Below are 20410 nucleotides of genomic sequence, written 5' to 3'. Positions count from 1 at the left end.
GTCCCCTAGAGGTTACTTGTTATGCTGAAGTCGGTACTACTCATGGTAGGGCAGCAAGCACAACACTTACTAAACATTTTCAAGATTCGGCCCTGAATCAGTTGGAATTGAGGAAGCACTGTCCTTTGTGGGACTGAGTCCTAAGGCTGCGAGTCTGTCACAGAGGATTCCGTGACTTCTGCAGTCACCCCTGGGCCAGCAGCAGCAGTTTGGTTATATGGGAGGGGGTTCAGGGCTAGGGGGTGCAGGAGGTGCTTATTTCGGGGTGGGGAGCTCCCACTGGCATGGCCCTGCAGCTCCTAGGCAGTGGAGGAGCCGGGGACCTCCGTGCCGCATGCTGCTTGTGCCCACAGGCCCTACCCCTGCAGCTCTCATTGGCTACAGTTCTGGCCAATGGGAACTGCAGCAGCCGGCACTTGTGCCCTTCCACTGCCTAGGAGATGCATCAGCGGAGGTCCCTGGCCACCTCCCCCAGCACCCACGGTGCCCACAGATCGCCCCCCCCCAAGTACCCACAGCCCCTTGCCCAAGTTTTAGTCACAGGTATTTTTAGTAAAAGTCAGGGACAGGTCACGAGCTGGGAATTTTTGTCTACTGTCCATGACTTTTACCAAAAATACCCTTGGCTAAAATGCAGCATTACTTATTCAGTAAAGTAGTCACAATGGGATCAATGAGACTATCTGTGGGATTCAGGAGAGCAGAACTTGGCCCGTTGAATCTGGCCAATGAACTTCTCCAGTCTGGCATCTTTGCAGCTAGAAGGGGCCAACGGAGCTCAGTATTTGTGGTGTGAGATCACATTAGAAAGAGAGAAGATGAATGAGCTTTCTGAGTCTCTTCATCTCACTGTCTTGTAAGCAAATACGATAAATTACACAATCAAGTTGGAACCATTTCACTGCAAAAATGTATTGCAATCATTTGAAAAATGTGCACTCTCTCTGGGTACCTGTTGTGAGGTAGCTGAAAACCTTGATAAAGCACAAACTACTTTATATTTTTGGTTCCTAGCCAATGAGACTCATTTGTACAGTTTGAAGTCCAAGCAAACTTGTAGTCAACTAAATTATAACTTATTACCACAGGCTACAGACTTTTAATACATTCTGTGGTTGGAACTGGACGATTTACTGTTTTGGGCCCTGCTGGCAGTTATCATGCATCATTTCCCTAGAAATAAAAATAGCCCTGCTGTGGTTATCCTCTGGACTGATAAAAATACATCTAACAAGATGTGTCAGAGGAACAAATTCAGAAAATAAAGGCAAAAGATTAAACAGTTATTATTTTATGTCTAAAATACTACATCTTTCAGCAGCCGTGACGACTTTTGGACCACAGGAAAAAGGTATCTCAAGAAGGAAAAAAAGATCTAAGGGAAGCAACAAGCTCAAATAAAACCACCTGGGGATAGCTGACTTGTAGGAGCTTTGCAAGAGTCAAAATTTACATAAAAATCAGTATTTAGGGTTTAGTGCAATATAATCAAAAAGGATTTAATATGTGTGTTTCCTTGCAAACCGTTTAAAAGTGATGTTTTATAATCCATTCCCAACACTAACCTTTAACGGGTAAGAGTAAAATAATCCCTTGCGATATTTTTGCAGTTCACACTCTGCTGATGAAAACCATTGCCCCCTCAACATAAGCCATTGGAAACCAACAGCAGCACGCACATGTATTGGTTTTCACGAAGTAATGACTGAGGCCCCAATCCTGCAACGAGCTTTATGAGGGCACAGGGAATAATCCATATATTAGTATTGATTTTTATTACAGTGGTGCCTAGGAACTCTTAGTCATAGGCCAGGACCCCACTGAACTAGGCATGTACAAACACTTAGGGCAGCTTGTAGGGTCAGCCCCTTGTTTACTTATCTCTGGTGCATTTGAACTACTTTTCATTCTCTTTCATATTACGCTATAGTTTATTGAACTGATTAACATGTTAATGCATGCTGGTATATACAAGATTTAGGCCCCAATCCTGCAAGTTGGTTCAACTGATGGGACTCTTCACAGGTGCAGGTGTCTATATGGACTGAATTGCAGAGTCAGGGCCTATGGATCTCTTCTTTTAATTCCTAGTAAGCAGGTTTTGTCTGGATTTTTAACTGGGGATTTGAGCGCTTTTGCATGCTAGACTTAAAGTATTAAAACATAAATATGAATGGGTTTCTTTGAGCAATGAATGTGGATGGACACTTCAGGGACTGTGGCATTATGGGATGGATTTCTAGCACCAATTTAATTGGTGCTAACTCATTTTGTAGTTAGCTGGGAGTACAGTCTAAAGAGTAATAGGCGGGGAGCTTTTGGAAATAAAGAGATTAAACAGGCAGTGCCACATAAATTGCTCAGCACTTTTATGGCCTGGGAGAGCTATGTTGTTGTTTTTTAAAATGGACGGATTGTAACATTCCTAGTGATGTTTTTAAGGAACATGTTTCCATTAGATTCTGCATGAGAATAGAACTTGGCCAATTTCCCAATCGGTTGCCAATAAATAGGACACCCCATTTTATTCTGAATGCTGCCTTTTCCTTTTTTAAAATAAAAAATAAGAACATTGTGCAACAGCCCAACAATGTATAAATGGGGACACTACTCCTCTTGTCCCCCTATTGGTTGCTACACGTCTGACTTGACTGGATAAAAACAAAAAAATCACAGCCCATTAGCTTGCACTGGTGCCAGTTGGTGCACAGAGGGCTGTTTATGGCTCCAAACAAACTGAGTGTACATCAGCTGAACCGTTGAGCCTGATCTTCTTGCCCTCCAGCTGGGTGAGTCAACAGGAAAACCCACGGGCTCTGCTTGACTCACTAAGACGTCAGACCTTCCATGCTGTATTAAGCTTATCCCGGGGGGGGGGGGGGGGCGGGGAGGTGGAATGGGGGAGAAGGGGCCACTCCAGCTGATAAATTATAGGTATTTTTACAATGTAGTCAATAGAAACAATCACTCCCACCCTGTACAGAAGAAAATATGAAAGGGCCATAAGAAATACCAATGCACCGACAAATGAGGGGACACCTCTGTAATGGATTTTAAGGGTTTGTGATTCAGATTACAGTGTACTGGATGGGTAAAACAACCCTAAGAAGTAAAGTTGGATGCCCTTCAGTTTAAGAGAGATTACAACCAGAAGATGAGTTTTATGGACAAGAAAGAACAATAACTACTACCAGCATTTCTGGTTAACAAGTTCATGCTGGTCTTGTTAGCGAAGGAAAATGAATGAAATTGAAAATAAATGAAACGTTTGAAAGAATTGGGATGTTAGCACCGTCTGTATCCCAGATTTAGGTATCTGGATACCATTAAGGTTAGAGCAAAACTTAACTTAAGCAGGTGTTTAAAGAAAGGTTTTATTGCTATCTTTCCATTAAAGATCTTTAAAAGGACGATAAAAGATTAGGGGAGAAAGGACACAGAAGGAAATCAAAGCCAAGTGCAATATACCTGGGGCAAGTATTCCCTTCAAACGTTCTCATCACTAGCCAATAATTAAGATAATATGTGAATTTCCATGGTAAGCATATTTTTCAGTTTCAGAAATGTAACCTCTCTTAAATACTCGACTCTGAAGCTGTGAGTAATGGTAGGTTTTAGCCAGGTGACTCTTTTACCTGCCTATTTTCCCCAGAAATCTTTTAGCCATTATTGACAAAGAGCCAAATTCTGGGGTTAGGTCATGGTCAATCTGTGTGCAGAAGGGACTCTCCACATGCAGAACTCTCATGTGGAAGAAGGCACACAGAACTGTCTTCTTGGCACCATTCCCCACTTCTTACAGCTGTGGAGACAGAGGAGGTGGGGACAGGGTTACCCTACAATGGGGTATGGGGATTCACATCCTTGCCTCTCTAGCTTTAGAGATCAGGTCTGGATTTGTATTACCTGACCTGTGGAGTCTTCTGCAAAGAGGAGATCTGGCCTGGATTTTGACTAAGAAGAGTCACTGGTATTGCAACCAGCTTATTCAGGAAAGAGATGAAGGCCTCTCACATGGATGGCCCTGCCCTTGCATGGATCTCTGAGGATCGTACAAGTTTGGATGCCGGATAATGGAATCTCCCTTGTCCTTGCTGCCTAGATCTGAAGAAAAATGAACAGGATTCCTCCAGAATCTGTGATTTCCTCCCTAAGATGCAATTGGCTAATATGGGCTCCCAGTTTATGCATTATCCTGGCCACAAGCTCTCCCAGTGGAACCCTCATCTCATTCATTGGACAGGAAGGGCTGTGTATCAGAACAAACCCTGCTATTTAATTCTGTGTCATTCTCCTCCTCCACGCTAGCACAGCACACAAGACAGACATTTACAGGCTTCAGCTATGTGCTGACTTAAAATTATTTCCTGGATGACTGGAAATCTTCTACTATGTGACCCTGGTCAAGTCACTTAAACTCCAAGGGCTCAATTTTCCCCATCTGTAGAGTTAGATAGTAATACTTAGCTATCTCACAGGGAGGGGATGAGGTTTAATTCACTGATGTTTGTAAAGTGTTTTGAGATTCTTAGAGAAAGGTGTTACAGAGCAGAAACATGATCCAGTGGACAGGGCACGAGCCTGGGACTTGGGAGACCTGAGTTTAATTTCCTGCTTTGCCATGCATGCTCTGTTTAAGCCTGGGCAAGTGGCATAGTCCTGGCTCCCAACGGGATAACTATTCTTCCCTAATTCACTGGGGTGTTATGATAATAACCACATTAAAAATTATAAGATACTAGAATATTGTAGGAAGCGGAGCCCTGTGGGTACCTGATCCAGACAGATGTGTTATTTTGAGTGTTTGGGGTTTCCACAGCTCTCCTTGCTGTGTGCAATATGGCTGACTGAAAGCTTGTGTAACTGTCCAAAAGAGAGCACGTATTCCAAAGGAGTGAATCTGAATGCCACCTGCACATATTTAGCTACTAAAGAAGCTCACTCCAGTTTGTCTAAATACCTCTTTAGACAAGCACAAACAAGAGCTTTGATGTGCCTATACAACTTCAGTAGGTTAATTGCTCCTCTTCTCAAAAAGAGCAAGAATATGAAAGAGATTTTATAGAATAAATGGCAGCAGCCATCTTCTGTGATCCGCACTGTGTAAAACATGATGTTGAATTGTTTCAACTGTGGGTACGTTATTGTGTAAAAAACTGGAACATTAATAATTCTAGGTGACGAAACAGGTAGATAATGTCCATACAAACCTTAGTCGTGATACCTTTACGAATATGCAAAACATCACAGGTACAAGGCCTTATTTGCAGACACTGAATTAAACTGTAATCTTTAAAACTGAGTTAATTCTAAGTCTGGTTTTGGGAGATAGCAATTATGTCAGCAAAGTATAAAAGCAAGGAAAATTTTTGTATTAATGACAACTGAGAAAATATATAGATATATATCGTAACAGATGTCAACTGCAGTTAGATTCATCTCAACTTATTCGTGTATGGGTTTTAGCCAAAAGCAATTCACATTTGCAGAAGTGTACTATCACATATGTCTTAATAACAGAAGTGTGTTTTTAAAAATGTATGTGATAAGTCACATATGGTAGAAGGAAGCTGTACAGCTTTCAGCCCTTTTGACAATGGAAGCAACTAACTTTATTTTGTGACGCTGAAGAACATTAAAATTCAAGTGAAATTCTCTTTGACATTTGAAAGAGCTACAGCACTGATGGCATTAAAAACTAGACAGGAGTCTGTGGTGCTGAATATGGTCTCCTTGCTTATCCAAATACAATCTACATCTATTACAGTTATCTTAAAGATACTATTTTCCTCTTGCTCACAGAGGCAATGTTTTAGGGTAAAACCATACAAGTACATTAAGTGCTTACATTTCATTGAAAAATACTAGGCGGATACTTTAGCTCTTCTTTATGCAGGGTGTAATTAATATGTATAATGGACTCCCCAGGGTACTAACTGAAGCTGCAATCATTAACATATTCAAAGGCAAGTTAAAACAAGCAGTTGGGGAAAACATGACAGGGTGAAATATACATGTGGAGGTGGAGAGAGCTAGTATGGCCATATGGCCTTCTTCCATCCCAAAATGTTACTATATTTTTCAGGTCCCAGAAAGCAATGATTTCACTCAAAATGAAGAAATGAACATTTTAGATGGTGTAATTGTGCATCGCTGTAAAGTACAGATTGCTTAGGAGTGGCGTTGTCTGCTGTAAACTGGTGCTGCACCATTGATTGCCACGAAGTGGTCCCAGCTTACACCAGCGGAGAGTTTAAAAAAATCCATGAATGAAAAATATTATATGGGAGCCGCCCCCACTCCCTTCTCTTGTCTCCTAGAAGCCGAAGAGGAGCAGCCAGTTCACTTTGAATAACAACCACCAGCTAGATTTTTAATTCAGCTTGGCCTGGACTGGAACTAGTTACCCAGAAATGAATGCCCCCCTGTCTCATTACAAGTTCCTTAAGCTTTTATATCCCCCCTGGTTTCCATTTCTAATTCTCATCAGATTAAATGGAACATAAAGAGTCTGATTTACAACTGCCTGGCACCTTGCATGGTTGTTCTGATGAGCATTTTACATCACTATCCAAGGTGGAAGACAAAGGAGAGTGAGGCCTGTAGTCTTTTCGTTGTGCCTCCCAAAACACAGCCATTCATGAGCCCTCCCAGAGTTTCTAGGAGAAAAATCTCTAGGAGGAAAATCACTTCCAAAAGACATCATGATCAACAAAGTGCAATGAAAACAGTGGCTATAATAGGAAGATATAGTTCCTGGGGACTTAGTTAAACTGCAGACTGATCACCCACCAAAGCTGGAAGTATGTGTTTTATTGGTACTTAACAGAACATTAAAACTAGAGTATATGTTGTTTAAGCAGAAAAAGTGGCCACTGAATGCTATTACCCTTAACTGAACACATCTCTCCTGAAAGTACCAGGACATCTATATAGCAACTTTCTTAATTCAATGATATACTGTACAGAGTGGCTGCTAGAGCCCTAAGATTTAAGAACTTCTCATAAAATGCCCTGGAAATTGGTCCCTGGTAGCTTGCTCATCCTTCATGGATCCCCAGTATAACGAACGGAAACATACGTGTGTGTGTGTGTGAGAGAGTTCTTAACCAACAGGATGGCAAAGCTCTGATACATTTGTGCAAAATATTCCCAAGTGTCTAGAAATCATTTGGCACACTTGCAGTTATTTCCCCCTCTGTCAGATCTTCCCAAGGATTGCAATTAAAAAACATAATCTTTTTAGCATGTGCAACCCCCCTAGGCTAGGAGCATTATGTACTGAACATGAGTTTGATATTATTTGGCAGCTATTCATAGACAGCACATATTAATTTATGTAAACTGGACACAAATCAGGGCATGCAGTCATAAGGGACACATGAAAAATCAAAATCTGTCCTTGATGATCAGGGGCTTTTTTATGGCTCTGATTATGGATTAACTTGAGTTCCAATGTCTATTTTATTGCCCTATTGTGGGCCTTCTGTTGTGGTTGTTTGCATGAAGTTCATTAAAGTTGAATTTTCCAACAGATATAAAAATAACTTACTTTACAGGAATGTTTCTAGGTTTTGTCTTTTCGGCAGCCTATAAATAGAAGGGGGAGGGAAAAGAAACAGTTAAGCAACATTATCAAGCACAATGTTTCCTGGAACCAAAATGATATTAAAATAGAATGATGTTCAGAAATGGAATAAGCAAACCAAAGCAGGCTACCATCGTTAAGTCGGCAACTGAGTAAAGATAGCAACTGCTGAACTCTTTCCCACAATCATGTTACAACTCTTAAAACATTCCTCCCGGTGTTTGAGATCTCATCATGCTTGATTTTTTGAATGGTTGTAAGTGTATAGGAACCGTTCATTCAGAACGATTACTGCCTTTCCCGGTTTGAGATCTCGTCATGTTTGTCGCAACGTTACCCCCTACATCTAGAACACAAGCAGCAATGGGAAAAAATAAAGGCAAGAACGGATTCTGTTTCCAAAACCATTTTTATTAGCCAACAACAGAAAAGGGCAATTGATGACCAAATGCTCAGATCAATTTCCTCTCGTGAAACCTTTGAGAAAACACACTCCAAATCATCTAAATGAGTAAATCTCTGGGCCTCTCGGCCTGTTCCGCCTCAGACATGGAGCCCGGTTCCAGCTTATTGCTGAACCCATTGATCTGTGTACAGTCCATTTATCATTCATGAAAAGAGCCAGTGATCTTCACAGTATATTAGAAGAAACAACTCAGATCATCTGTCAACGGCCCTCTTATTTCTGTTTCCCTCTCCATGGGGATTTCATCTCCTTCGATTCTTCTTGAATTAAAATGTTGCTAAGCAACACAGCTGGGGGCACTGATGGCAGAATGGCTACAGTCTATCAAACTGTTTAAGCTGCTGGAGATTTTAGTGGTGATTTTTTTTATGCTTCTATGGCATAATTATGTAATCTGAACCAAACTTTTATTCCCCCAGAATTTCATAGACTACATAAATCACACTGTGATACAGAGAAGGTTGAAATATTATCTTAAGACAAAATTAGTGCTGTCAAATCATTTCAGAGCATTCTTTTTAGTATTTGAAGTTCTAGGCTATCAGTTTTAAATGGGGAAAGGAGTCAAACCGTTAGTCAGATTAAGTGTACTGTAGCACTGAAATGCAGATTGAAAAGATGACTGATCCATAAACTCATTACACTATAGAAAGCTTTCGTGCTTACTTGCATTTTAGTATATTTCAGGAAACAAAATAAAGCCAGAAAAACTGGCGATGATGCACAAGGGTTAAGGGTGTTTGGGTGAAATATTGTAACTTTTGCTTCATTCAGGGACAAGAAAAAACATATTCCTTGGTAAAAATTCCTAGTGAGGGTGATATTCAAAATGTTTAGATAAGGACAAAAGGATTAGATCTGTTGTCTAAATTGGCCTCAACTCTGAAGTGAATCCCCTGACCTTGCAATACTGGGCTACAAATCTTCTGAGAATAGGTTGTTATATGATATCATCAGTGGGACCAGAAATTTTGCCAAAAAAAAAAAAATATATATATATATATATATCCCTCCTCCCCAGTAGTAGGAAGATCCACATTTAAATCCATCAGCATCCCAAACCATTGATTTTTTTACATGAGATAAGAAATTAAGGTTTGTGAGATCTGAAATGGGGAAGTATCTGTTTTATGGACTGGTTCCTTTTGTGCAGAGAAAGGTTTGTTCTTTGTGTCTTAGATTAGGTTTTACATTATTTGTTATAGGTTGGTAGAGCCTGGGAGAAGCGTTTGTTTTATATTTATACAGTGAAATCAACATAAACAAACAAGATAGTAAGCAAGTAAATGAATATTAATCAAACCGACTAGGTGAAAAGAATGCTAAGGCTGCTCAGTTGAAGCACTCAGAACTCAGGAAATGTGAAAGTTAACCTTAATTCTGCCCCACTGTGTAAACATATGATGAGGTCTCTTCCAGACCTGTGTTTCTATGATCACGTCCCTGCCTTATGAAGTGATCAGTTGGCTGGTGTGGGTCCTGCTTCACTCCATAGGCACCCTCCAAAATATACTCAATTTATTTGATGTGTGCATGCATGTTCAGGGCCAAAAGGACCCTGTTTGACAAAGGAACCCTCATTAATAAAAGAAAAGTGTGTATGTGTGTACAAACTATTTATTTAAAATCTTATAATTGAGCCTATTACATGGATTTTCAGTGGACTACTAAATTTCAAGTTTCTATCCTCTCCTCCTGAGGTACTAAACGTGTTTAAAAGGTTACAAATTCTCTTTTATCAAGCAGAAGTCTACTTTTTGACTGCAGTCTAACAATTCTCATGATCAGTCTAGCTAGCCTGTAGCTGGGCTGTAACACTACAGAGTTTAGGACTGTGTAAATCTAAGCTAAATCTCAGTTACTTTTATCAAATTCTTCAAACTTATTACACACAAATTTGATTGTAAATAAACAGTTAACAGTAGAACGAGCGGGAAGTGTTTTGAACAGGAAGTAAATATCTATGCAAATACAATGAATTATAAGGTTAAATTAATCTATAGCAAATGAGCAAAATGAGGAAATGTCCTAACTGTTTGTATAAAGACGATGAAGCTATTTCAGAAATTGAGAGAGAATTGGGTAACGTCAAAATCATAGAATATTGAAGATCAGAGTCTAGGCAGCGCATTTAATTTTGAGTAATTGAACATGTGGATTGCAGCTGTTTGCATTGGAAGGGAAACTGTGGTGGTGATGAGTACAATGGGAATCTGCCTACATATTATTCTGTGCGGCTGTGAAGATTGGTAGCAGGCCATTGTTTTCTTAGCTAGAGATTTCCTAGATTACTTGTGATTGTGTTCATGGGAAAGGCACTTCAGTAACTCAAAGTGTTTGGTAGTATAAACTTTTTACACACATATACACAGACACACACACACACACACTCTCTCTCTAACCAAAACTTTCAAACGACCAGGACAGGCTGCACTCAGTTTCAATTTGCATTTTGGATGAAGGAGCTGATCATTTATTACATTACCTGAACCTATTTGCCACTTAATGGGAGTTGAGGATGGGAGCTGCCCATGCAGAATTAGACATAAGGAATTCCATCTGAGTAAGTACTACAGGACCTGGCCCTGTGCTTTCATTTCTCTTGTATGTGTTGCTCACTCTTTTTCACGGTATATTTGTTGCAATATCCTGAGCATGCTCAGTGGCAGAAGATACAGAACAGAGGAATCAAAGTGACATTGAGTAACTATACATATTAAGCTTTGATGCAGAAACATATTGTTTGAAAATACTGTGTGTGGAGCAGGTCTGTCAATTAGAGCTAATTATTTTTTCTCTGATCAGGAAGAATGCTATCTTGTTTTTAGGCAGCTTTCTTTGAAATGTACATCTTTTATACAACTTCATTATAGGAAAATACTTCCTCCAAATTAGTTCTATTTCTAGGTTGCTTCGCTATTGACTCAACTGGTCTACGTTGAGTAGTTCTCTCTGCTTTGATAATTAACTTTTGATCATTACTGAATTTAACACCTCTAGTCAGATGTATTCATAGTCATCCTCGTCAATTACTTCAGTGCTCATCACCTTTAATCTTTGAACAAAATGATCTCATTGAGCTTCCATCAGCCTTGCTATAGAGTTAACAATTCTCTGTTTCTCGTCTTCATGACTCAATTTGTTTTAGACGTGAGGTGAGCTTTTGATTATTAATTTAAGATATCTCAAAGACAAACATTTTTAAAAGTGAGTTATTTTGTGCAACTTATATTCTGGGCTTTTACAAATAAGAAAAGCTTTTTAAAACCCAGAATGATTCCTGAACTTCACACATTAAAATGACTATAAATAGAGTAGGTAGGAGGTTCCCAAATCATGATACATGTGGTGTGAGTGGGCGATCACACTACGAAAGAATGGAAAGAAAATGAAATAATATAATGGGATGCAATGAGCGTTAGGAGGGTTACATCATGGGATTGCGGCTAATTTTGAGTTTGAAAGTGTACATTAAAATAATTTAAGATGATTAGAAAATGGAGACCAGACTGAACTAGACAGTTATACTGCTTTAATTTGTAATTTCCTTCTGATTTTTTACAATTATGGTGCTAGTTATATACCATATCTCTCTAAAATTATCCTCTCACCACAGCTGCCCCTCTAGGCAGACACAGGATGAGAAGGAGAAAGAAGATAAATTGGAGGAACAGATGAAGGGCAGCAGCAGTTACAGAACATACATTCATAGAAACTTTTTGGGTGCTGGGGGACGGTTTTCCATCGCATTCAGGGAACTCAAATGTGAACTCCAGATGTGAGCAGCACAGAACAGTAATAGAGAAGTGAAAGAAATGTGTCCCTAGAGGCTGGATAAAGAGACAAGTTTCACTAATTGTCATACAAAAAGCGGCACTGGCAAATAACCATCACCCTCATGGATTCCTTCCGTGAACTGCACTGCGGGCCAAAATAGTGTCTGTTTTGCTGGTTTAACAATCAAGGTACTAATCTTTCTGATGGACAATGTCTTTTGGTTAGTGTAACGTGCCTAGAGCAGCGAAAATACACGTACAGTAAACCCTCAAGAACGGCTAGTTAAAAAATGTTGGTCAAAATTGTCTTTTGATGGAAAACTGGGTTTTTGAACAAATGAAATTTTCTACTGAAAGTATTTTCTTTCTATGGAATAGGCAGAGTTTTCATTGAAAAAACTGAAATCTGAAAAGTTTGCAGCCAACAATGAGTGACAAGTTGAAATGTTCTGGAGAACCCTCTCCCACATTTTCTGATCAGCTCTGCTCTCAGGGGTAAGCAGCTGAACTAAACCCTGTAGGTATGTTCATGACTGACCATCCTTTACTCTTGTTCTGTTAGTGGAACAGATGACCATCACTGAAGGCCCAATTCAACGCCCTTGGTACTAATGAAAATCTTTCCATTGACTTCAATGGGAGTTAAATCAGGCCTTTTGCAAATTAACACCACTCTTGGAGGTTGCGCTCTGTCCTTTGGGTCACGGAGAGGGTGCTGAGTCATGAATTAAACTACTATGAATGGATGGTGCTGGACCTTGATCTGCTTCTGTAATTAGATAATTGGTCTCAGGTGGAATTTTCTAGGGGGTGGAGAAGAGCACAGTGTGCATGAAGGATGCTGTGCAAAAGGGAAGTCGGGAAAATTGTGCTAGGGGTCACAAACCTCAAGGAATCTTTGGGTTTTTTTTTAATGCTGTGGTTACATTCTCCTCTACCTGTCCCCGAACATCAATGGAGAAGATGCTGTTGCTTTCTTGCTAATCATCTCTGACATGAAGTTGGAAACCTTGTCACAGACATGCTGCATGTGGTGTTCTAGGACAGTCTCACCCTGAGGATGAAAAGCTGGGCTCACTGAATCTACGGTCGAAAAAAATGGAGTGAGGATGCACTTTTCTCATACCAGAATATTCTTGCGTGTAGCCCCTGGTTTCCTTCAGGAGGCAAATAAAAGGAGTAGAGTAGCTGAGATCAGTTTTAGAGAGGATGAAATCACCACATCCAGGGTGGCTATAGATCCAAATGGTGTACATACTTCCCATAGGACTCCTCATGGGTATGTATTAGACATAGAGCGTCTCCTCACCTTTCTACACCTTTGAACAATACAGCACCTTTCATGGCGTTACAAGCGTACTTCAGAAATATTTAGGAAGTTGGAAACTCCTGTTTTAGATGGTGCAGAGCAGGCTGGGTAAAATTTGTAGATTTTTTTTAGGGATAACAAAGTTTGTAAAGAAATGGCAAGTACATCTACAGATGGGGGACCACCTTTCAGCAAACTCCACTGTTTTTAAACTGAGTTCCTGTAGGGATGTGTAGCAGGGTGGTTACCCGCTCTTGCCCTTGGCAGCTTAAAACAGCCCAGGAGGGGGCTGTAGCTGGAGCAAGAAGCCTGGGCTGATTTGGAGGAAGCAGGCTCAGCTGCAGCCAGGTCCCAATCAGGCCCAACTGGCCACTATAAGAGGTAGTGAGCCAAGAGTCTTCCTCTGGCTGTAGAGGGAGAAGGGCCTGGCTGCTGGGAACTAGACAAGGTAGCTAGCGTGGAGCAGGGCTGGGGAAGGGCAGCGGAGCTGGGGAGCTCCTGCCTGGAAAGCCTCAAGCTGCAGCCTAGGATTAGGCCAAGAGGTACTGGGGTTGCAGGGTGCAACCCAGGGGTAGGCCATGGCACCAGGTCCAAACCCCTTTGCTGATGATGAGTGCCTGATACTGCAGTCTGCCCCAGGGCGTGGGGCTAGACAATGACTGGCAGTAGCCAATACTGAAGCAAAGTGGGGATAGAGGGTGGAGGGTTCCCAGGGAGGGGAAACCCTAAGGAAAAGGGGTTGCTGCCAGGGGGCAGAACCCCATGTAAAAGGGCACTGAGTCCAGGGAGTGACACGGGGGCCAGCCGGGACAGGTGGATTACTGGCCTGCAGAGGGCGCTCTGAGCTGGAATATTGAGCTAATTCCTGAAGTGACCAGCAGGAGGCGCCGCGGGGGTGAGGCCGCCCGGTTACACGATGATTTTGGGTCACTGTGTGCAATGGCCAGCATTTTCCCCAAATTGCTATATTTTCTAAGGGAAATGGTGGACGCCAAACTGAAGAAGCATGTAATGCAAAACACGGCCAGTTCCCATTCTTCATGGCATGCCCCAAATGAAAAGAAGCCACTGAGACAAGAAGGCCAGTGTCTTCAGCAATGCTTCTCAGTGTACTGTGGGATGTTCCAAAACATCATTTGCTGATAGATGCTAGTTGTAAGGCAGGTAAGGTGGAGTGGGACAGAGGAAGGGTAAACAGTAATTTGTCCTTCTATAACACCTTCTTTCGGGAGGGTCTCAAGATGTTTTCCAAGTGATAATTAACTCTCACTATGTCCCTGACAGGTGTAGTAGGTATTATTTATATCCAATCCACTGAGGGGGAATTGAAGCACAGAGAACTTAAGGGACTTGACCAAGGTCACACAGGAATTCTGTTGCTGAGTTGAGAATGGACTTCCGATGCCTAGCCCCGCATGTTAACCACAAGAGAAAAAAATCCTCAAAAGGCAAAGAAAAAATATGGGGAAAAGACCAGAAAATTACAAAGGATAAAACAAAAACTACCCCTAAAAGTTGCCCCAAGAAAAGAAAAATAAACCTAAGATGACAGCCTAGGGCTGAGAGCCAAGAGAACAGTATTTCTGCTACTGACCATTGTGAAACTGTAGGCAACTCACATAATCTAGATTTGCCTCAATTCCCCACCTATAACTTATGGAGAATAATATTTTGTATTTACCTCATGACTATCTTACAGCTAGGTATAGCTTATTAATATTCACAAAATGCTTTGAGATCCTTGGATAAATGTGTTCTTAAATTGCTAAGTGCTATTAATTAGTATTACTTCTCCAAAGCTCGCATGGGTTAAAATGGCCTCTTGTCACAGTAAAAGGAAGAAGTATACACAGCCACATCAGAAGCAGCCTTTCTTAACCCAATTTACTTGCAGTTTATGCACTTAGATTCCCCTTTGTAGTGAAGGTCTTTATCTCATTCCTAAGGGAGTCCAACCTGTCCCTCATCCTTTTCCTCCTCTAAATCAATGAATAGTTACCCAGGTTTGAGACGCAAAAGGGCAGAGTCAAAGAGCAACAGCAGTGGCAGTGCTGGGAAAGATGTGAGGCAATATTGATATTGTTCGCCTTGCTCGTTTATTGCCTATGCAGGATCGAAGAGTTCAGGGACTATACTATATATTTCATACATAACCCGATACAAACAGGCACTGGAGAGATGGACGTAACAACACATCAAAAACTTCTGTGCTGCCCTCAGGCTGCTTTTGTTTGTTGCTCGGCTCGTTAGTTCATTTAGTTAAGTAATGAGGCACCAAATAGTTTGCACAATAATTGAGTTGGAATTTTTTTTGGGTAATTTTGTGACAGACCAATTCTCTTTCTGTGCAAACCAAATTCACAACAGGTGCAGAATAGTCTATATTCCTACAAGGGGCAGGGGGCTAATGTTCAATCTGTTCACAGGGCAGATTTCCCCCTGCTGGCCCAGCAAACTGCACCTCCCTTTGCCCACTATCTCTGCTGTGTGCAGGGGGATTCACCCCAATGGGGTTTACTGCAGTCAGGTCTCATGACCATTCTCCCACAGGTGCTCCTCTGGGGAGAGTCACTTTAATCTCCACTGGGATTCTTTGTTTCCTGGTTGCAGAGGCTGACAACTGGATGTGCTAACTCAGTTCCTTCTGCTGCTTTTCCAGCCGACGACACCCACCTTTGGGGTTGTGCTGGCCCCCCGTGGATCCATCCACCTTGAGCTATAGTAGCTCCCCATGTCTGTGTGTCTGCATCTGCACTGGCCCTTAACTTAAGCCAAGGAAAGGCTGCCCCCACTTTTGCTGGTTATCACTGGAGGCTTGGAATTAGCTAAGGAGCTAGTAGGGCTGTATTTTCAGTTCCATGTATATGACGTCTGTGCTGTGATCGATATTACCTGGTCATTTCATGTGGGTAGCATGAAAAAAAAAACCCCAACAAAGGTGAAGTGCCTAGTTAAGAGAGTATTAAGGAGCGTGTTAAGTGAATGCTTGTTTGTGGCTAAGCGAGGAGACGACCTCTCTATAACATCATTTATCAAATCCTTTCCCTCTTTGCTAGGTCTGTCTGGCTGCCAAGCATCTTCGTGTTTTGTTTTTCCCTATTTTTGTCTATGTCTGGTGAAGCTGAGAGCTGTTTCACACCAGCCAACTTGAACAAGGAAAAGACAATCCAATGTCCTCTGACTAAAATGGCTGCTACATCCTCTGCTTTTCTGGTATGTGCAGCATGTGTTTCATAGCCCTGTTGAGGGCCACAACTGGAACCTTCATGACAAACTTTTGTTTGGTCAATTTCCAGCACAGTTTCACAGTACCATACAGTGCAACCATATGTTCTGAGGGCCATTTAAATCTCCATGTCATCGGTAGATACGATGACGGACTGAAAAGATTAAATAAAATGTCATGGACCTGAAAGTCCTAAAATCTCTGGTATTCTAGTGATTTGAAATTGTGTATACACTTTATCTGACATATTCTTTACAAGACCTCACAGGCATTGCTGAATGCAATGGCCACAAGTGTTTGTGGGGCACAGAAATACTATGAAATGAATCCCCATGACTACTGTAGGCAGTTACCAGCCATACAATCTCTTATTGCCAAAAATTAGTCTTGTGAATCAGGAGTATCCTGGGGCGAAGTATGCCCTGTGTATGGGAAATAAGGCTGTTTCATTAGTGTTGCACAGAATAAAATGTTTTGAGTACCAACCAAAAACGGAATGGGGTAGCAAGAAGAGACATTTCTCCATCAGAGGATCTTTCTTAGCCTATGGAATGAAAAAGACTGGAGAACGACTACACTATCCTAATGGCTTCTGTTTTCACTAATGGCTAAATGAAAACTTTTCTCTACAGCTATAAAGCATGACTGTATATCTTAAACACTGCTATGTGGGGGTCTTCATCAAAACAAATTCTTCTGTGACAACCACCAATGTTGCATTGCTTTGTCTGGGATTTCAATGAAACCCAGTGACAGATAAACTGTTTACATTAAAAGACTCTATCAAAGTTATTTTGCACCTAGTTTCATCCTAATCCATCTGATTTTTCTATAGCGTTGACAAGACGACCTCTCTCGCTGTGTGTGCAGTATTGATGTCATTAATGAAGAGCTGTCCCTCAGCCTTTCTGCTGATAACAAAGTAAATGGAAATATGGAGAAACCTTGGGGAGGCAAACAACTTCTTCAGGATCTAGCTAAAAAACAGGAAAAATTACAATAGAAAAGGATATCCATTGTTGCAACTAGTATGGTTACGGTATCTTTAAAACAGTGTTGTTTACATGGTGAAAATGTACTGAATCTTTTATATTCACAAACCTTAAGCCAAAAAGTCTGTTTTAATTTAACTTGAATAAATGCTTTGAAAGTTCAATGTGCATTACAATAATCAGAAGCTCTCCCTACGGCCGACAGTATTTTTAGACTCTCAGCTACAAAGTAATTCATTTTGCATGCAATTATCTAATACTAACCTAGCCAAGAAAGACTGTTTGGATAAACTATAAAACTTAGCTCATGGACATGGATTATATAGGAGGTGTCTCATGCATGCATGGTTATCACACATGCAAAAGGTAATCATTAAGTGAAGGAGAAAAAACAAATAGAAAAGATAAAAATGTTTCATGTATTGTTCTGCCAAAAATACAATGTACATAAAATATTCAGAATAATGGAACAGATCTGTAAATGGTATAAAAATTTCTTTGGTTCAAAAATACCCAGATCTCCAGCAATGTGCTTTAAATAAAGTGCATGTTTCAAAGGTTACGAAGATTATTCCTTAGGAAGAACAAAGCAGAGTTGGTTAAAGAAACTTGGGCACACTGCAGCTACTTACAATACTTTATCAGGGCACAATTCTTTTGGATGGCTCTGAGCTCAAAGCTAAATGGAATTATGCAGAGCTACTTTAAAGAACAAAAAATACTAATCTGTGTTTTATCTAAGTTCTTTAAGATGAACCTAATCACTAATAAAAAAAAATTATTCTTCCTAAATTTCTGGGTTTTTTTGTTTAACTAAGTAATAGGACCATCTAAAGGCTCTATCCTTCCTTACAGAACACTATTAACATTAGTTAACATTAATCCCTGAAATGTATTGCCAAGATATAGGTTTAGTAATACACGTCTGTTATTTTCTTTGTATTTATAATCCCACAGCCAATCTGAAACTATTGGGTAATGGAAATATTCTCTGCAAAGAAACCGTATCTTAGTGAAGCATGAACCAAAATTCAGTTTAATGACAGTACTGTAACAGTTTAAAATCCAGGCAACTGCTTAAGTTAAATATAATGATTCTACACAATAATACATTAAGCAGATGTTTACCTGGCGTTATGAATTTGTGCCATAAATATCTATTGGGCTGGTCAGCGTGCATATTAAAAACCACTGGAATAGGTCAAATTGTAGATAATGTAAAACTTTAAAGATGGCAATTTTAATAAAACTGTCAATACAATTTTCTCTGTGAAAACATTTGAGACTGATTGTGTTGCTTCTATTGAAAGAGAAACACAAGGTCTATATCTTTAGATCTTTTATTGAACTGTGAGCACAGCATCAATAACTGCTTCTCAGCTGTAAATGAAAATTGATTCCAGATCTAACCCCTCATCTTCTGTGTTCCTTTAATCCCAAATCACCCGCAACGGAAAGCAAAAGAATCAGCGTTATGCGTAAGTGACACACAAAGCACGTGTCCCCTGCTCTGTTCTAAGGTGATTGCGTTGATGATGATGCTTCCCCAAAATGTTAGCAGGAGATTTAGGAGATAACTGTAGCCTTTCAAATGGTGGCCCATAAAGCAATGTGATGAATTCTGCACCTGGCTTGGAGCAACTTGCTCCTGCTTCATCACAATGATCGATATGGTTCATAGATTCATAGGATTTTTAGGTCAGAAGGGACTGTTAAGATCATCTAGTCTGACCTCCTGAATAACACAGGCCAAAGAACTTCACTCAGTAATTTCTGTATTGAGCCCACAACTTCTGTTTGAGCTGTAGCTTTTAAAAAAGATATCCTGTCTTGACTTAAAGATAGCAAGTGATAGAAAAACCATCTCATTCCTAGGGAAGGGGTTCCCATAGTTAATTACCCCGACTGTTAAAAATGTGCACCTTATTTCTAGTGCCTTGTTTCTAGTGTGAATTTTTCTAGCTTCATCTTCCAGCCTAACTTTACTGTCAGAAATCAGTTTCCCCTGCTGATATTTGTTGAGTATGGGCAAGTTACCTCTTAACCTTCTCTTGGATAAACTAAACAGATTAAGCTTTTTAAGTCTCTCACTATAAAGGTATGTTTTCTAGATTTCAAATAATTCTTAGCTCTCTTTTCTGAACCCTTTCCACATTTTCAATATTCTTTTCAAAGTCTGGATGCCAGAACCGGGCACAGAATTCCAGTAATGGTCTCACTGATACTTGTTGCAGAGGTAATATTCCTCTGCTTATACATCCAAGAATTGTATTCACTCTCTTAGTTACAGCATTGCACTAGGAACTCCTGTTTAGTTGGTTCCTCCCAAGATGTGTGAAACAAAAGGAAGAACCTGATTAGCAGGTGGAAAGAGCAGGATGCAGTTCAGATTTTGGGTTTGGACCCTACTCTAGTTATAACACCGATTGCAAATATTTGTGCTGGCTCATGGGACTGGAAGCACTAGATAGCTCAGCAAATCAGTCTAAAATTATTTATTTTCATTTGAGAAAAATCTGTAAATGGTACATTTTTACACCTGTAAACCTGCGCTTGGCCTATGTTACAAGCTTCATAAAGTACAAAAATGGCGATTTTGGAGAACAAGGTAAATCTGAAAGGTAAAATATAAGAGAGGAGACAGAATACAAAGATATTGGACAAACTGCTAAGGTGCTTTCAAACTGAGATTTTCATCTTTTCTCTCTCAGGTAAGGTATGCACATATGTATATCTGAATTTCAAGCATTATTTGACTGTAAACTCTTACGTTAAAAATTTAGTTTTGTAACTCAGTGCCCCACAGCTGAACGTTTGGTATCTTATAATTTGCATATTGTGATAGTCTCATTCCAGCTCTCATGAATGATCATTTTATATATTCCAGGAAACAGCATTTTGCATTTAAATGTACCATAACTGTTTTGTTAGTGTTTATGCATCTGACCAGTACACCTGATCAATGGTTTTTTTTCTTTCTTTCTTTTTTTTTTTTAAAGAAACATGATCAAAACTTGTAAAGTGTGAAAGAATCCAACAAGTGAAACACTTGA

The 20410-nt window shown here is 40.3% G+C and overlaps 1 protein-coding gene across 2 annotated transcripts in view; it reads right to left on the bottom strand.

The window, feature by feature from the left end:
* AFF2 (ALF transcription elongation factor 2) overlaps positions 1 to 20410 on the bottom strand; it is a 411852-nt gene that overhangs the window by 86576 nt on the left and 304866 nt on the right. For both annotated transcript variants that reach the window (XM_050964719.1, XM_050964720.1), the window contains exon 9: positions 7553 to 7590. In XM_050964719.1, coding sequence (XP_050820676.1) covers positions 7553 to 7590 — 38 coding nt within the window. The remainder of the gene's footprint in view (positions 1 to 7552; positions 7591 to 20410) is intronic.

This window comes from Gopherus flavomarginatus, chromosome 8 (genome assembly GCF_025201925.1).
Source record: "Gopherus flavomarginatus isolate rGopFla2 chromosome 8, rGopFla2.mat.asm, whole genome shotgun sequence".
Taxonomy (NCBI): domain Eukaryota; kingdom Metazoa; phylum Chordata; order Testudines; family Testudinidae; genus Gopherus; species Gopherus flavomarginatus.
Note: the sequence above shows the minus strand (reverse complement) of the source record. Positions and strands in the feature narration are given on the sequence as shown.